Below are 19,114 nucleotides of genomic sequence, written 5' to 3' on the forward strand. Positions count from 1 at the left end.
TCTCCTCGCTGTGCAGTAAGTGCTGCCCTGAGGAGGAGCAGGGTCAGGCTGCTCGGTCCTAGCTCAGCTCTGCAGGACAGTTTATGAGCTGCGTTGTAGCCTCTAATGACCATTAATTGTGTGTGAGTATTGATTGATAACGAGCCTTGAATTGATAAATGACAATTGGGTCGAATGCTCTGCGCTGAAAAACACAGTGGCTTTCCCGAGTAATGGAGTTAAAATACCAATAAAATCTTAGGAAAATATGCTCCCTCCCTCTTTTATTGTTGTCTAATCACTTTATATTACTGCAGTGCCTCGAAGACCCAAGAGCAGGACTTGCTGGGTTCGTTTAAAGCCGTGATTGCGCAGTGCTGTGCGGAGAGGCTGCTCAGCTATGGGCAGGAATGCTCCATCCTCAGTCGGCACAGTCTGCCCGGATCTCTTGGTCTGAGCTCAGTGGCATCTCTGGAGCTTTCATCTCCTGAAGTGGTTGTGGAGTATCTCAAAGTAGAAGGGACCCACATGATAGTAAAGTGCAGCTCCAAGGAGGCTGTGGATGCCCCATCCCTGCAGGCATTCAAGGCCAGGCTGGATGTGGCTCTGGGCAGCCTGGGCTGCTGGTTGGTGACCTGCACACAGCAGGGGGTTGGAACTGGATGAGCACTGTGATCCTTTGCAACCCAGGCCATTCTATGATTCCAGGCCCCACACAGAATGTCTCAGAATGGGTAGGAAGCGTCCCTGCTTGTTGCAGGGCAGTTGGGCTAGATGACCTTTAAAGCTCCCTTTCTAACTCAGCCAATTCTATGATTCTAGAAAATGTTGTTTGCAGAATTCCTTTGCCTCGTGGCTCTGGGAAATGAAGTGTTTAAAGACGACTGTCCAGTCTAACAACCTCAATGAGGATCCTTATGTGCAGATTAGAATGAGAGGGAATTGTGTTTTTCTTTGCCCTTTTTTCCCCCTATCAAGAGCCTCTGTTCTGTGCCTGTGGGACCTCAGGCTGCAGTGTGAATAGCTGGCACGAGCAACCCAGCTGCCGTGCAGGGGGAAGGATGGCAGGGAGTGCTGAGATGGAGCAATAAGGTGAGAAGGGTTTTGGGCAACGGTGGTGGCTGAACCTTTGTGAAGGAGATAAGAGGCAAGAAAGGCTGGTGTGGGAAGGGACCCCAAAACCTGTCCATTTCCATCTCCTGCTGTGGGCCAGCAGCTCTCAGGCTGCCCAGGACGCAGCCGTGGCCTCGGGCAGCTCCAGGGATGGAGCACCCAGGGATGGAGCACCCAGGGATGGAGCACCCTGTGTGGGCAGCCCCTCAGGGACCCCGCAGGGACGGATCTGAGCCCCCAGTCAGGGTGCAGCTGTGGGCTCACGGCAGCTCAGCTCTGCCCAGGCATTGGCTCACAGCATAGCTCACGTTTCAGGAACTTTGCATTCAGAGCCCGGGCTCACAAACACGGCGTGTGTAAATTCTTGTCGTGTTTTGTCATGTTGAAATGCGACTTGTTTACTCTTTCGCTCCTTGCATTTTTATAAGAACAAGTCATGATGACAAAAAACAAGGCTGAAAACATGTTGAATGGCTTCTTTGGTATAAAAAACAACAAAGCTACTCCCCAAACTTCTTTTTTTTCCAGCCTGTTTGAAAATAAATAATCTCCTTCGGGTTTGACACCACGTGTCACCACGGGCGAATTCCTGCTGTAGGACAATGGGCTGCCATTCAGGGAGCTGCTGCTGGAACCGCAGGCTGTGCCTGCTGACCTCCAGAGCCAAAAAGCAGCAGCAGCGCTCGCAGGGAACGGCTCCGAGGAGCTGCGCTTGGCTCCCCGTCCTCACTGCTGATCTGCAAAGCTGCAAATGAAAGCGTGAATTTAATTAGAAGGGCAGCGTTTGGTGGTAACGATGAGGACGGCGTGGTGCCTCCTTGCCGGTGCTCCCGGCTTCCCCCTTGGGAGCGCTTTGACCCTTTGGATCGTGGTGCCCAGCAGGTCTTTGTCCTGATGTGATGCGTTGCCGAAGCTGCGTGGTGTTGCAGAGGGGTGCAATTAAACCCCCCAACCTTTGCTATTATTTATATATCCCAGCGCTGCTTTTCTTTTCCTTATTGCTTGTAGTTTATATATCCAGCCCTAACTATGCTCCATCTGGGTCTCATATCCTGAAGAAAGATTCCAATTTATGGTACCTTTAAAATGTATTTATATATATATATATGTATATATATATAATATACAATAAAATGTCTTTATTCTTCCTTTTGCAGAGTCCTTTCTTACAAACCAGCTTGGCTTCTGAGTAACTGCAGGCGACGTTATTTTGGTAATTCCTATTGTGTTCTCATGGCATTCCAGAGTGTTATTGTTTGGTGTTTCCAGAGAGGTTCTGCGTGTTGCTGCAGAGCAAACCAGTGCTTTTGTGTGCACGCCTTTGTGTTTGCTTTATTCTGCTGACAGAAAGCAAGGTATCACTGATTCATTGCAGCAAGGCGTGCTTTGGGCTATTGTTCCACAGGTTATTTTGAGGTATGTTTTCCCCTGGGGGTTTTTCTCTCTTTGCTGTTTGACCTTTCAGCATCCCAGAGAGATCTTTGTGATTAAACATAAGGAGTCATAATGGGTTTACACGGTGTTGGCAATTTGAGGCCTTTGGATGGGAGTGCTGACTGCTCCAGCTTTGTGTGTAGCTGTAGTGAAAGTACAGCAGGAGCTGCTGCCGCTTTGGCTGCAGGTGTGTTTGCAGGGCTGCCTGGGTCTGTTTTTTGGGTGGTCCCGTATGGAGCCAAGGGTTGGACTCTGATCCTTGTGGTCCCTTCCAACACTGGATATTCTGTGGTTCAACCCTCGTTGCTCATGGTGGGAAGGGTTCTTTGCAGCACATCTGTGCTGTGACGCCGTCCTGGTGAGCGTTCTGCCTGGAGATGATGCCTCTCCCTCCATCTGTCCAATGGCTGCTCTGTGCTTTGCGAGCTGGGTGGCAAACACCTGCACGTTCTGCTGGTACGGCCTCTGCTGTTGGAGACGAGTGAAAAACAAGAGGGTAGGTGAGGCCAACGGCCAGGCTGAGAGCTGCAGCCCCGTGAGCTGAGTGCTGCCGTTAGTCGCATCTCAGGGGTGGTGGATGGGAGGAGCATCTCTGGCTCTTCAGCCCCACACAGCTGTGCTGGACCCAAGCGCTGTTTCCACCCGTGTGGGTGTGAGTTGTGTGTCTGAGAGCTCTATGCTGGGTAGGGGCAGAGGGGAGCATCGCTCTGGGCAGCCTTTTTGGTGGAGCTTTTCTGGCTGTGTGCCATGCTGTGTGTGCTGCTGGGAGCACACCGTTCAACCTCAGCGTCACTGAGGCTGGAAAAGCCCTCTCAGATCCTCACCCCCCTACCACGTCCATGCCCACGTCCCTCAGTGCCCATCCCCAGGGTTCTGAACTCCTCTGGGACGGTGACCCCGCCGCTCCCTGGGCAGCTGTGTCGATGCCTGACCGCTCTGTGGAGAAGAAATTGTTCCTAATGTCCAGCGTGACCCTCCTGAAAGTAGTGCTGATGTTCCTCCTCCATTCCAAGGAAAACCTCTCCGAGCCCCTGTGTGTCACTTCCCGTAGGCTCAGTGCTGCAGTTTGCACTAATACATGTTGCAGAAGCAGTCTCTGGCCAGGCTCCTCTGTACGTCTTTTTTCCCCACACCAGTTGTGTCAGCTTGCAGTCCAGGCTGCACTCAGTTCTGCCAGACAGCTTTCTTTCGTTGGAACTGTCCTCAGACTGCTCACAGCTGCTGTGGTTGCCATCACTGCCATAAGCAGTGAGTTCTGTTATTTTCCCAAGACTGACTTTGTACGGGGACAGAGAGAGGGCAAGGGATCTGCAGGGTTAGCTGTCCCACCTCCTTGTCCTTCAGTCCCCTTTTGTGTGCTGTTCCCTGGAGATCGCACGCTTACAGAAGAGGGGGAAGGAGTGGGGCAGTGAAGACTTGGAATGGGTTTCACAGTCACCATTTTTCCTTTTTGTGCTCTTGTAGCTGGGTGAGCACAGTGTGCTGCACCCAGCCCTGTGTGGGCAGCGGGGTCCCAAACTGGCCCTAGCAGGGGCTTTTGTGGCCTGTAGCTTCATACACTGCCCTCGTAACTGCTGATCCATGAAAGGGGTCGGTTCTTCCCTGCTATTTAAAGGCTGCTTTGATGCTCTGGGTTTTGTTCTCTGTGCTGATAAGCTTTGGTGCTGCTTTCGGAAGCCTCTTCGTTCCTTCCTTAGATGGGTGCATGTTCGTTTGGTGCGGGTGTGTATTTATGGGCCAATAAGTGCAGCCGACTTCCTTCAGTGTGAGGCAGAAAACCCCATCCGGGTCACCAGCAATGCAGTGCAGGCTGAAGGAGGTGGCTGCCACAGAATCACAGAATGTTTTGGGTTGGAAGGGACCTTTAAGATCACCCAGTTCCAACCCCGTGCTATAGGTAGGGACGCCTCCCTCTAGCCCAGGTTGCTCACAGCCCCATCCAGCCTGGCCTTGACGTGCGCTCTCCTGTTTTGTGGGGCAGGAGCGCCTGGAGGAATGCCCCCAGCAATGGGCTGCTGCCACAGCTGTGCTGCTGGGCTGCGCACTGCTGACCATCACGGGGTTCTGATGGCAGTGAGTGTCCTCCACCAATAGGAGATTGCTGCAGAGAAATGTTTCCCTCTTGGCAAAAGCCGTGTAACCATGTACTTGTTCTAGGTTTAAAGTGTTAATGATGTGGTATGCTGAATTGGATTTAAAGGTCCCTGAAGACCTCTGAATCTCAGTAGCTAATGAGGCTTACAGAAGGGAGCTCGGGAGAGGAAAACTTACTGGCAGTGAGCAGTACTGGTGAGAGCTCCAGGATTGAGCAAGTTTTGCAAAGGATAATTAAAAGTGATTGCATCAGCGTTCGGGGCTTTTGCTTATTTCCAGCTCGACCCTCCATGATCTGTGTGTTGGCTGCGGGCAGCAAGGTGGTTTTTACTGGGTTACCAAATAGGGAACAGAAATAACTCTTCTGGAGCAGCTCAGCCCTGTTGGGAAATGCCCAGCTTCATCTTCTGCCTTGTGCTGTGCATCGATGTGCCCGCCTGCTTGGATGCCTGGGCTCTCCAGCAGCTTTAACCTTGTCCTTGTCTTGCAGCTGGCCTTGCTGAACTTCTTTCACCCTGAAGAAAAGCTGCATGTTGGAGAAGGCAGACGTGTGCGCCGGAACAAGAGGAGTAAGGGCAGCGAGGGGCCAGATGGTGAGTCCTGCTGTGTTCCTTGTCTTCTCACCAGCAAGCAGAAGGACCTTTTCCTCCTTATCATGGTTATATGCAGAATTCTGTTTGTAAAGGAGAAAGCAAACAGCATTCGTGGCGTATAGTAGTTTCTGTATGATTTTGATTGCCTTCCAGGGTGTTAATTCCAGCAGTCCGTATTTCTACATCCATAGGCCTAGTGAACTTGTGCAAAGTGGTGCTACCTTGTCCATTCCACATTCCACCTATTCTTCCACAATACTCGAGGCTCTGTGCTCATTCCAGGTAACTGTTTGTACTTGTATGCCCATGTTTGTTGCTCTGTTGGTCTGGTAGCTGTAGATCATCAAGTAGCTCTTCACTGTCTATCAAACGACTGCGAACATCTGCATCACAGAACGTTAGCTGTGCTCTAATAGGGTTTCAGGCACGCTGGAGGATCTCAGGTGGCTTCAAAGCGTGTGTTTATCTTTGAAAGCACACGTTTAATCTTTAACCTGGAAGCCACAGGCAGTGGAGCCCATTGCTGACATCTGTGATGGAGCTGGGCTGGTGCGTGGGGTGATACAGGAGCAGCTTCCACTCTATGTGAGCTGCGTGCACGGTGCTGCCAGCAGATGTTTGGGGGATGAGTCTGGTCCACGAGGCTGTCGGAACGCCGGCTTCATGCTGACAGATGTGCAGAGAGCTGTGCGGTGAGCAGGAGCTGCTGAAAGGCTGATGGAGGCTTTTCCCTCACTGTTGTGCCAAAGTGAGAGCGTGCCCCTCTCCATAGCACTGCTGCAGCCTTCCCACGTGTGCTGAGCTCCGTGGGCTCAGCCAGCCCTGCAGTGCAGCGTGCTGCCACCGTGTCTGTTTGGAAGTTATATTTTGACTGTGTGAGGTGATGGGGATGGGCAGAATCACCACAGTGATGGGTTGTGTCCTGGTGAGCTTAGCAGAAGGGGTTACGTTAGCAAGCACCTAGTGTTTGGCTATCACAGTTTTATTGGGTAGAGAGGTATTTAACAAGTGTCAGCTGCCAGGGAAGGGACTGTTCTGCTAACAGCCATGAAGTCAATAAACAAACAAAACTGCATTCTACCCCATGTGATTGCTGGGATTTTTTTTAGGTTTGCGTGCAGGAATCTGTTTTTCACAGAAGGAAAATGACTCATTTAAAAATATACGTACAAACCGATGATACTGGTATGGCATCACTGTTTTCTCCATGAGTTTTGCAAAGCTGGTCAAACCTTTGGTCTCCAAAGAGCCCCGAGAACATGAAAGTGGATGCACTGCAGATCCCAGGAGGAAGGGGGTGTGCCTTCCATTGAGGCCTTGAGAATATTTGTCCAAAATCGGTCTGGGGACCCTCTGAGCCCCTTGCCACATGCAGCCTAAAGCACTGGGCAGGATGGCACACAGCTGCTGCCTTTCCCACTGCACCAGCGCTGCGCTGGGCTGGGAGATGGGAACACAGGATGTGACACTGGGAAGAGAATGTGGCTCCTTTCCTAAAAGTTGTTCTTTTTCTTGTAAGAAAATGAGCTTCCAAGGCTTTGAGCATTTGGAGGAGGAGACAGAGTTGCTCCCGTCGAGTCCTTGGGGCAGGAGGCTGGGATGCTGAGGAGGCTGGGATGCTCATGGCTGACGAGTACATAGGCTTTAATGCTGGTTGGTGCCCTGGAAGCGCTTGAACAAAGCCAGGGTCGTTTCCTGGGAGGAGGAGGAGGATTAGGGAGGAGGCTGCCATGGGCTGCCTTGCAGTGCCGTGGGCCTGATGCCCAGCCACGTGCTGCCAAAATCAAGCTTGCACCACTGAGAGCCGCTTCTCTCTGCTCTTCAAGGAGCCCAGCACTCTCCTCGCAGTGCCCTTTGGTACCAACTCCACCTGCCTTAGCCTGCTCCACCCTGTCCCTCTGCAGCATCTCCTCTTTTCCCCTCCATCCTTTCCATCTTGGTGTATTTATGCTGCTGTGGAACTGCTGCAGCTCCCAGATGGACAGATCATTCTGGAGCTGGTAATTAGCAACAGTTGTGCTAAAAGGAACCATCAAGAATGTTAAATTAGTCCACTTTTAAATAAACTGTGTATGAAATGTTAGATCTCTATTCCCAGAGCTGCAGTAAAAGCGCTGCTGGCTCTTTGCTAACAAAGCCAGAATATGGGAGTAGCATGGTTGTGAGTACAGAGACAATTCCGTGCTCTTAAGGTTATAAATAATGACAGAACATTTACAAAGCAGATGTCAATAGGGCTCTTTAAAAAACACTGCTTTAAAAAAAAAAAAAACCAAAAAAAAACTAGTTTCTTTTTCTCCTACTTTCATCTCTGCTCCCAGTGAGATCCCTGCGGTGCTGCTTTCCTGGTTTGGTTGGTTTGTGCTGTTTGGTTTGGGGTTGGCCCTTCTTTGTTTTTTTAATCCCTTTCCTAGGTTTGTTCCTAGCATGCTTGGTGAGAAACACAGCTGATTGTTCCCTGCCCTGTGATGGGGAGCGTGGCAGCTGGGGCACTGTCCTTAGCTGACAACGCTTTGGTTCCTACTGCTCTGGCAGTCGTTGCTGCCGGGGAGAGCCCTCAATGAGCACAGGTCGGTTTCGGTGCAGCTGGTGGGTTTTGCTGGGATGGAAATACCAAGGACTCTTCGGCTGCTGCCCTCACGCCCAGGGCTGCGCAGTGCAGGGTCAGCAGGGTGCCCAGCCATCCCCGGCTTACGGCACAGAGCGGTGCACGGCGCTCTGTTGTGCACAGAGGTCACAAAGGGACTTTTCCTGCTCGCTTGCTCTCCGTCGGAAGGGGAAGATGCAGCCCTCCGACTGCGCAGCCCAGAACAATCAGTTCCTTTGTGCCGGCCCCGTGCAATTCCCTGCAGCCCAGGAATTCTCAGAAACGCAGATGGATGAAGGGCGATAGAGCCTTATTGTGCTCGGAAACCATGGTGATGAGCTCTCCATAAATAAAGAGCATTTCCTGGATACTGGAGCGGAGGAGACGGTCCCAGAAGAACCACCTCACCAGAACACACTTGATCTTCTCTGGTTTCCCCCGAATTTCTCTGTGATTTCCCCCAAACCAGGAGGAGTTAAGATATGCCAGAGCAGATGTTGAGTCCTCACGTGTGAGGACCATCACCTCCCCGTGCTGACACTGTCAGTATTTCTATTACCAGGGTTAGAACTGAGCCCACAAATCCCTTACAGCCCCTTGCCTGTGGTATCCCTGCCCTTGTTGTAATGGAGCATGCTGCCTGTGGCTCACACAGCTCGGGCACTGCTCTGCCAGGACAATTCGTGGCTACAAATACAGCAATCTGATTGTAGATCACAGCCTGGTGTCTGTGCTGCTCTAACTGCTGTTTCCACAGAGACCCGTCCAGAGAAGCTTAACAGCTGTTGGAACATTCACAGTGACATCCAGGTGGTGGTTCTCAGCTCTCTTGCAGCAGTGGCAGACAAACACCGACCCGTTGCTGCAAACAAACGGAGGTGGAAGTTGTGTTCAAGGAATCCTCTCGCTCCAGGTGTGACATGTAAGGCAGTGCACAGACAGCAGAAACATTTTTAGCTCATCCTCGGCTCAGACTGCTTGGAGCTCAGTTCTTCTGAAATTACTCTTTAATTCTGAAACCACTTTGAGGCCAAATCCATCACAGTTTCCATTAATGACCTTTGCTGAAGCCTCCCTTGGGCAGCCCTGGCCGTCCTGCAGCAGAGGCATCATCTCAGGGCTGTTCCACGTGACTCTGGGAGAGCAGAGATGCTGGCATCGTGGCTCAAGCCTCGCCGTTATTGCAGCTCAAAGGCTTTGGAGTCACTTTCTGCAGCAGGGAGGTGCATTCCAGCAGTGCGTGTTGGTGGTGGTTGGGTGAGGCCGTACTGCATCGGATGGTGAGGGGGGACCGGGGTCTGCAAACCAATGGAGCCAAGAACTGCTCATTGAACCCTGATGGTGCATGGCTACCCTGGTAGCATCCCTTCCAGCTGTGACCTGCACTGTTCCAAAAGAAGCCTTGCTTCTTCAATATTCCTAAAGCTGTGATAGGATGCAGCTCTGTGCGTGTCCTCTTGCTCTGGTCCCTCCCCATTCATCTCCTGTCCTGTGTGAGTAAGGTGGGAGGGCACCATGCAAAGGTTCTGAGATGCAGAGGAAACTTGGAAGGCTTGAGAAGGAATTCTGTGCTCAGAACTCCATCCAGGCCGTGCATTCGGGTCTTGTGCTGATTCAGCTTTTGGATGGGTTTCAGTCCTGTCCTGCCCAGATCCTCAGTGCTAACCCAGCGCCGAGTGCTGCAGCAGGCTGTGCTGGAACTTGAACTACTCTTTTAAACTTCTTTTAAAGCTGCGTGTTGAGCAGGGACCAATATCATTAGAAGTAATTGGTGACTCCATATGAACTCCACTTGTGAAAACTGGGGCTTTTCATAACGCCTCTGGTCAAATGCTGACGTTTGAGAATCTCAGTTTCTTCTGTTACAAAGCATGGCCCTGGCTAATGAGAAGAGAACAGATGTTACAGCAGGGCGGGAATGTGATTGCATCTGAGCTATGTATGCATCTGGACCGTGAATGCCACGTACCAGGCATTGTAAAAGCTGACTTGGACTGGTGGTTGGTGATGCCTTCCCCACGGTGTGCCGGAGGCTCTATTGTCTGTCCTTGGGAAGTGTTTGCAGCTGAGCTTTGATTTCTGTGCACGCCCTGCTCGCCGGCCGTGGCCCTGCAGCACTCTGCAGGATGGTGCTCGGCACACGCTCCGGTCCATCTGGTCACTGAGTTGTGCTGCTGTAAGAGCTGGCTGTTGGGTGCACACCTCTCCAAATGGCTGAGGACGCTGCTCAGGGTCTGCTTGGCGACTGCACGCCCTGCCTTCTGCAGATTTGGGACTGAATAGTGTTTATCTGGTTTGCTGGCAGCCCTGCCTGTGGCAGAGGGGTTGGCACTTGCTGATCCTCGAGGTCCCTTCCAGCCTGAGCCATTCTGTCATTCTATGAATGCATTTATTTTCAGTCCGTGGTGGCCGGGGTGGGACTGAATAGCCAAACGCAGAGCTGCAGCTCTGGCAATGGAATTTAGGAGCTGCCTTCAGTTGTGGCCTGTCTGTGCGCTCATGAAAACCCGCTCAGTTATACGAGACCAGATACATTCACCATAAAAAAGGAAAAGTTGCACAAAGCTGCAGAACAGCAGCAGCGAGGAGCTCTTTGGGGAGAAAGTTGTGAATGAGGCACGACAATTGCATGTTTTCATTAGGGCTTTGTTAGCCGTGATGTATAGCTGTTGGTGCTGTGAATGTGAGCAGGGCTCGGTTCAGTGCTCATTCATCTGTCTGCAGAGACGTGAATGGATGGAGTGGGGCAGAGCCAGGTAGCACTGTGCTGGTCAGAATGCTGTCAGTGAGGTCACGCGAAAGGTGCAGGCTGCCCAAAAAGTGGTCTCTGTCTCTCCCTTGGGTTTCTTTCAGCTCCTTTTCAGGTTCCTCCAAACATGAGCACACGTGCACGCATGCACATTTATCTTCAGCAACAGAGCCTGTGCAACTCTGCATCATTAGAACCATCAGAACAGCTCAGAGCACTGCAGAGGTTTGCAATGCGATTAGGTTGCAGGCAGGAGGAAGGAGAACCATGTCAGCTTGTGCTGAGAGAGGAGGGCTGGCTGGGTTTCCTCCCACCTGCGCTGGTTCCTCAGGCCTGGCTGTCTTAGAGTGCACTGGAAACAACCCATTGCAGAGCATCTTCCCTCTGTTCAGCTCCAACCTTGCAGCAGCACTGCTGGGGAATCGCTTCTGCAGGAATTCGGGACATATGTTACTTGTTTATCTTAGTGGGATGTGACTTAAAATGTCAGAATGTTTTGTGTTAAGCAACAACCGAATAAAACAAACAAAATAAAAACACAGCTGTAATACCACGCTTTAAATAGTTGCATTCAAATATGTGGTATCGATAAAGTAAGCAATAGGGTGCAGCGGTGTATAGAAAACAAGCGTTGCAAGGCCGGCCAGCCAAAAAGCAGCCTTGAGGTACTTGAATTGGAAATAGTGATGCTGTTTGTCAGCTCTGCTCAAAGATCCAGCCTTGGAATCCACCCGCAGCGCCCAAAGGGAAACAAAAGCACATCATATTCTTCCATAGCCAGCGAGAGTGCAGAGAAATGAAATGTGACGGCCGCAGGTTCTGCTGTGAGCCCCAGGAACTTGGCTGGGACCGATGATGTGGGAGCGGAGCTGCGAGGGGCGGAGATTTGTGTGTGATTGGTTTTGTGGTGTTCTGAGAAGTCAGCGCAGCGATGTTCTGCCAGCAGCAGTGGCTCTGCGGCTAATTGGGAGCAGGACGGGGTCTGCGCTGGTGAGCACTGTGCTGTGCTCACACCTGGATGGGGTCAGGGTCCTGCACAGCCCCTCGTGCTGGCAGTGCCACGCTGGTGCTGCGGGCGCACACCGAGGGCTGAGCCTGCTGCCACCTCAGCTCATCCCTGCTGCCAGCCGTGGGGCCCCTCTTGCCTCAAATCCTTCAACGCTTCAGTTTGCTGAAGTTTTTCTGTTCTTTTGAGGCAGCGGTGCAAATGAGAACCTCCGGTGTGATGAAAGCTTTGAGTTTCAGCTGTTCTCCCAGCATGGTTTCAAGGGCTGTTGCAAAGTGCTTGGTGGGTTACCACGGCCAGAAGGGACAGCTGGGAGCTGCCTGCAGGCTTCCTGCTGAGCCTGTTGCTGCACCGGGGTGCTCACACCTGGAAATGTGACACACGCTGTGCCTGCTGCTCTCCTAGGTCTGTCTGTTGCACTCCTGCTTCACTTGGGCTCGGTTGAGCAGCTCTAACTGACGATTTTTGTCCCTTTAATCTGATTAAAGACCATTGTAAAGTGCATCACAGCCGCCTGTCGCTGTTAGCCAGCATCTCTGCATTCCTGCCTTTCGCTCGTGAGCTCGACCGAGTCATTCCCATTGTGGAGAGCCTTGCTTTCTCAATCCTCAAACCGGGCAGAAATCTCTCTGAAGCACTGGTAGGAGAGAAAAACAATGGTGACAGCAACAGACCTGCGAGGTGATGAGCTGTCGTGCAGCCCGAGGCTGTCCGAGGAGGAGCGCAGCGTGGCTCCGGGGAGCACAAGAGCAGCAGCGAGGAGCTGGGGCTGCTCCCACAGCAGTGCGTGGGCTCAGAGCAGCAGGGAGGGAGCAGGCTGCTACCCGTGGGGCTCCCGGAGCAGAACGATCATCTGGATGGCACATGGGTGCGGGTTTGTGCTCTGATAGATTGCTCAGAGGAGAGCAGTGAGGCAGCAGAAAGCTGCTCTCGTACCGAATTCACCAGCAGATGAATGATCTTCAGCCTTTGGCGCTGGTGCAGAAGCTCTCAAAGCCTCGTGGCCGAGGACGCAGAGACCCAGAAGTGCCAGAGGAGACCTCAGCATGGGACACTTCCCCTGGAGATGTGTGGGAAAAGTCCTCTAGGGAGATGAAGAATGGCCTTAAAAGTGGATGGAGCCGAGGGAGTGCCTGGAAAGAGCACGGAGAGCTGCAAAATCCTCATCATCTTGAGGAAACTGGTTTTGAGTGTTAGTTCAGTCCAGCACAGGGGTGGGGGATCGGAGCCGTGGCAGATGTGAGTTGGGCTGAGCCTTGGCTGGGCGCTGAGCAGTGTGTGGCTGCGGTGGCACTGTCTTGTAAGCAGAGACCCCTGAAGTGTAGGACGTGGGGCCTATGGTGTGTGGGGGGCCGTCGTGGAGCATCTCAAAGGAGTGAGAACGGGACAATGAAGGTTGACTGTGTCCATGTGTGAGTTTAAAAAAATAATTGGAACGAAAGCAGAGAGAGGCAACAATGGTGGCTGAGAATAAGCGAATGGCCCGGGGCTCTGCCCTGTGTGCTTGTACATCAAACAGCACGGTTTCATCCTTTTCCCCCACTTTTACAGTGAGCTCCCCTTTCCGTTCTGTAATATGTTCAGTGTATTTGGATTTACTGAAGTTACTCCGGGCCTTGTACCTGGGACATCCCATCCCACGCTTGGGTTCACCCCTTCCTCCTGCCATCGCTGACAGCATCTTTCCTCTGCTCTCAGCAGGAGACCGCCCTTCCTCTTCCCACCCCCAAAACCCACTCTGCCAAAGCATACCAGACGTTTGGAGCAGTGCATGGTATGTTTTATGTCTTGGATGCTTTCCTACATCTATAATTCATCCTATTTTCTGGAGTGATAATGGCAAATAAGAGCTGCTCCTCGAGAGCTGCTGCCTGGCTCTTTGGAAGAAGCCCTTTCTTTTTAGGGGAAGGGGAAAATTCATCCTGCTTCAGTATTTCTATTGCTGATATTTCAGCGGAGTCCAAGAAGCTTTCATCTGGCTAGACCAAATTTCCTGAAAATGTTGAAAACATATTGGTTCAAAACCTCCCCAAACCCACGTGTTCTGGATTAAGCATGTGTTGGGAGCTAACATCCTTCTTTCCCCAGCTCCGCCATAGTCTGGCATTAATAACACAGCATTTAGAAATGTTTGAAAAGCCTCACATATCTCATAGCCCCGTGAGTGGAGTGAACACCAGTGCACCCATTCTGCAAACGAAATGATGGAGGTGTAGAGGTTGAAGTGGACCTTTCCATCTCATCCATTGGGACAGCATGTCAAAGCATGTCATAGGTTCATCATTGCTTGAAAATTTATCTCTGGAGTAACAATTGAGCTTTTCTTGGTCTCTTCCCCACTCCCCCCAGCATTCGTCAGAGAGGGATGCGGGGCTCAATGGGAAGCTTACTGGGCAGGACTTCATTAATCCTTGGTCATCATCATGGTTCCTTCTGGTCTTACCTGCTGTGAAATGACAGTGTCCACGTAAGGTTATACCGACTGCCACAGCCTTCTCTTTGGGACACCTCAAGTGGCAGAAGGACTTTGACCAGCAGCCATATGTCTGTTGGTTGCTTCTCTAGTGATGCTTTCCCCACCATGGCCAGGTGGGCACGTTGGGTTCTGCAAACCATCTCTTCTCCGGGGGCCTCTGGTGGAGTCAGGCAGCATTCAGAGCTCCCTCTGGGATCCAGCAAGTGATCTCTTTGTTAAACCAGATGGCTACCAGGATTTGGAAAAGCGCTTTGCACAAATTCCCATCGCTGTTGAGAGAGGCGGTTGTTAAACCTGGCATTCCTCTTGCAGCCACAGCCAGAAGCTCCCACTTCAAAGACAGGGCCGCAGGTTTTGGGGAGTGCACAAGGTTGGGAAGATGTGCCTGCTGGATAAGTCACATCGAGCTCCTGCTTCTGTTCTCATCTTCAGATTGCAACTGTGCTGGAAGTGAAGGGACGTGTCTGCAAGATGGACGGGGAATCGCTGGGTTTGAGTTCCCTATCCCTGGGCTGGGGGTGGCTCAGCTGTCTTCCTTGGGACAGCTTTCTGCAATGGCCTTTTGCAGGTTTTACATCAAACCAGCGTAATTACAAAGATCTGTTCCTGTCAGTAAGACCAGTTTGAACCATTCTGAAAGAATTCAAGCTATTTCTCATTAATCCACACACACAACTAATAAGTGAACGCAGGTTGGTTTGTGTTTTTTGTTATTTTAAATATGCTATTTATATCAGCACATGACCTAAAGAGGTTTGGGGTATTTTTGTATTTATAGCAAATCACAGCAGCGTGTAGCACACAGAAAGTAAAATCAAGGGGGGGAAAAAGTAAACTCTCTTAATCTTTATAAGCGAAAACATGTCACGTGTAATATCCTCGAGTTGCATCACCATCTGGTTTCTCTGCAGCCCGTGGTGGTTATGCGGCAGATGTTGGGGCCGACCCCATCCCTGCAGCACTGTGCAGTGCCCTCTGCATGGCCACAGGTGCTGCCCTGCACAGCTTTGGCCCACCTGCTGCAGATCCCTCCCTTGGCGTTGGGAAGTGGCCGCAGGGATTCTGCTGGTGCTGCCCCAGACCTCCTCCCACGTTTGCCCCGCTGTGCCAACCCTCTGCAGGGTGGGGGCCGTGTTTGGGTTGGGGGTTATGAAGGATATTATGAGTGGCAGAAGCAGCTCAGCTTGCTGGCTTCGGTGCTTTGAGCCAAGTTAGCAGCCTGCTTCGTGGTTCTGTGCTAACAGCCTGCAGTGCCCTTGGGAAGGATTCTCTCCAAAAGGACCGATGAACTGCTGAGCCTTTCTGGCAGTGCCTCGAGGCTGAAGGCTCACACTGAGCCAGCAGACCCCTCCAGAGCCGCGCTGCTCCTCCTGGAGGTTTGGAAGAGCCCCCTCATTTCCAGCTTGGTTGCCTTTGGGCAGGAGCCTGTCTATGAAAACGTTCTCGCTTGAGCTCAGCTCTGTACGGAGGAGCTCACCATGCACAGCAGTCTTCACTCCATGTGTGTAGGTCATCTATGGGACTGTGCATCCTGTACGAGTGAACCCCATCCCGTGCTCACTGCTGTGACCTTCAAGGCCTTCCTTCTGCTGCCCCTCTTCTCTGTCTTGGTGCTTCTTGACAGCTTTGCTGAAGCAAAGGGTTCCACAGAACCGTGAGCTCTTTTGAGGAAGGATCGCAGCATCAGAGCAAATTTCAGCTGAAGGGAAACAGAATGGAGGATAAACTTCCCTCAGTTTGGTTTGGCCTCGAGCATGAGCAGAAAGCTTGCAGGGAGGAATATAGGTGGGGTTATGAGGAAGAAGAGTGGAAGTCGAGCACAAATAGAAATGCAGAAGAGCCCCATGCTGTGGCAGGTATTGGGGTGGAACTGTGCTTCCCAAACTCAGTGAGAGGCTGTTACTGCATCACAGTCAGTTCAGAGCTATCTGATGAGTTCTGAGCAAAACCAAGCAAAGCTTTGGCTGCTGGTGCATCCCGTGAGCCCCACGGCTCCCTTTGCAATTAAACTATCCATCCCTCCCTGTTGGGAGACGAACAGATGCAAGCCCCAGAGGCTCAGAAGCTCCCAGGGCTAATGATATTGTGTTTTTTTTTCATGTCAGAAGTATTTTTGTGTTTGTCAAAAGATTCACTTGCACAGCCGTAACATCTCTCTCTGCCGTGCCTGGAACAGATGCGTGTGTTGTAATATAGACTGCGAACATCCCCATCGCATGTGGTTCTCATTCCTCCCATTCATCTTTGAAGCTAATTGGTTCCATCCATCCCCAATGTGTTTGGCTCGCCGCAGCTATTTGTACTTTCACTCTGGTTATGGCGCTAATGGTGTGATATATATAACATGAAATAAACTCTCGTGACTCCGAGGTCTGGAGAGACACAGAGGCAGCGCTCACCTCATGCTGCCCGCCCTGGGTTGTTCTCTGGGTGATGTTCCCTGCAGTGTTTGCTTTCCCTGAGCACGGCGTTGAGGTGCTGGGCAGGTGTGGGCAGCATGGCAGTGGCCACCAGGTGTGTTGCCTGGCAGCTCGTCTCTGCTGGGCTGATAGGAAGGTGTGTATTTGTACATGTGCATAAGAAATAGTTTTTTAAAAGAGCAAACCGATGGAGGTGATAAGTCAGATGATACCCTACATTTCCTACAGTGTAATGCGTGTGCTTGGGCTCCAGGGGTTCTGCAGGCACGTGGCAGGGTGGCACCTGGGGTCTCGTTCTCATCCATCATTAATTGGGGGGGAAGCAGTGAGGAGTGTTTCACACTAATGCTCAAGAACTGTGCCCTATCTCAGCTTCTCTAGGAGTGTTTCAGCCAGGAGCTGAGCTGGGTCCCCTTCCCAACCTGCTCTCCTCAGGACATTCGCTGTGTCACCAAGGCAGCAGGGCTCTGCACAACCTCCCAGCAGTGGCTGCACAGCATTCTGTGTTACAGGGATTGTGTTGAGGCTCAGGATTCCTGCTGTCCAAAAGCTCAATGTGCCCTATTGCATTGGCGACCTCAGCAGATACGTGCAGCACACCTGTGTGCAGCAGTCAGGCAGTGCTGCAGCAGAGCTGTGCACAGAGCATCCTGCACAGAGCTGGGGGCTCTCGGCCTCGGCTGACCACTTCTGTTCCCAGTTTTGTTCCAGACAGAGACCTCTTCCCAAGTGCTACGGGTGGCAGCGGGGATTTTTTAGGATTAATTGATCACTGAATCTTACTGGCTTTCTTTTTTGTTTTTTTTGCTTTGTAGGTCCAAGCTCAGTTAAAAACAAGAAAAAGGGTAAGTTTGATTTTTAATTTAATTTGACCTCAGTTAGCCCTTGGTGCACCTGTGTTATTGTTCTGGCTACAAGTTCTCCAACTGACATGAATGGGAAACCGTTCATTCACATCCCAGCAGTGGGCACAGCATCCAATGCAGCACTCTGGGGCTGCTCTCCATGCCTCCAGCACTGCTGTGGCACAGCTGCATCCCCCAGCAGCACTCTGAGGCTGGAGATGCTTTCTGAAGGCTTCTTTAAAAGCAAAGGGAACTTAATTGCATTGTATAGAAGTGATTCCCATAACAAACAGCTGTGCTGCCATGTGCCAGCTGTGGCGAGCTGCCTGCTCTCTGCAGCTCCAGCTTCCTTCTGCTCTGCCAGGGATCCTGCTGCAGCTTGGTGCCTCCTTCAGACCTTCACATCCTCTCTGAATACACTCTGCAGCTTCTGGTTGTGCACCAAAAGCAGAAGTACTGCCTTATGTTTCCATGCTGAGTGTGGGTCAGCCCGCAGGTGTTGCCTGGCTTTCTCACCACGTTCCTCGAGCTGTTTGCAGTGTGCACTTACTTCCCAAAATGCAGACTGGGGAGGTGTAGTGTTTTGTGTTTTGGGCACATGATTCCATGCTTTGTGAGGTATCTGGTGCCATCTGTGTTTGTGCCTGGCTCCTTGGCACACACAACGGTCGTGCGTTGATCTGCTACCAGAACACAATCCAGAGATCTGGGTTGCTTTGTAGGCTTGTTCTCAAAACCAAGCAACAGCCGTGGTTTAGGGGAGTGCAGCCATTGGCCCCGCGCTGCTCCTCACACCCATCAGAGCACCCATCAGAGCACCCTTCAGAGCACCCTTCAGAGCATCCATCAGAGCACCCAACAGAGCACCCATCAGAGCACCCATCAGAGCACTAATCAGAGCATCCATCAGAGCACCCATCAGAGCACCCATCAGAGCACCTATCAGAACACCCATCAGAACACCCATCAGAGCACCCATCAGAGCACCCATCAGAACACCCATCAGAGCACCCATCAGAGCACCCATCAGAGCACCCATCAGAGCACCCATCAGAGCACCCATCAGAACACCCATCAGAGCACCCATCAGAGCACCCATCAGAACACCCATCAGAACACCCATCAGAACACCCATCAGAGCACCCATCAGAACACCCATCAGAACACCCATCAGAGCACCCATCAGAACACCCATCAGAGCACCCATCAGAGCACCCATCAGAACACCCATCAGAACACCCATCAGAGCACCCATCAGAACACCCATCAGAACACCCATCAGAGCACCCATCAGAACACCCATCAGAGCACCCATCAGAGCACCCATCAGAGCACCCATCAGAACACCCATCAGAACACCCATCAGAGCACCCATCAGAGCACCCATCAGAGCACCTATCAGAACACCCATCAGAGCACCCATCAGAACACCCATCAGAGCACCCATCAGAGCACCCATCAGAGCACCCACCCATCTCACACCCAGCCCACACCCACATTGCCCTGCAGGCAGCAGGAAGGTGCCAGCTGTGTGCAACTCAGGGGCTCCCCCAGACATCTCTGCAGCACTCAGTGCTCACTGCTGACGCAGGACTGCACCCAGCCAGGGCTGTGACAGCACCTGGGGATGGAGCACCCAGGATCCCACGCTGCACTGCTGCATGGCCCTGGCGCTGAGCTGCTGCAGCCCCTGCACAGCACAGCACAGCACAGCACAGCGCTCTGCTCTTGCTCCTTGCATGCAGCCTCACAACTGATGGCTGCCGCGCTCAGAAACTTGGGCAGTTGTTTGTGCTCCAGAGCTGCGTCACGTTTCAT

At 52.0% G+C, this 19,114-nt stretch overlaps 1 protein-coding gene across 4 annotated transcripts in view; it reads left to right on the forward strand.

The window, feature by feature from the left end:
• EDA (ectodysplasin A) overlaps positions 1 to 19,114 on the forward strand; it is a 54,245-nt gene that overhangs the window by 27,035 nt on the left and 8,096 nt on the right. For all 4 annotated transcript variants that reach the window (XM_085230547.1, XM_085230548.1, XM_085230550.1 and 1 more), the window contains exons 2-3: positions 5,111 to 5,213; positions 17,267 to 17,296. In XM_085230547.1, coding sequence (XP_085086673.1) covers positions 5,111 to 5,213; positions 17,267 to 17,296 — 133 coding nt within the window. The remainder of the gene's footprint in view (positions 1 to 5,110; positions 5,214 to 17,266; positions 17,297 to 19,114) is intronic.

Source organism: Meleagris gallopavo, chromosome 9 (assembly GCF_905368555.1).
Source record: "Meleagris gallopavo chromosome 9, MGAL_WU_HG_1.1, whole genome shotgun sequence".
Lineage (NCBI taxonomy): Eukaryota > Metazoa > Chordata > Aves > Galliformes > Phasianidae > Meleagris > Meleagris gallopavo.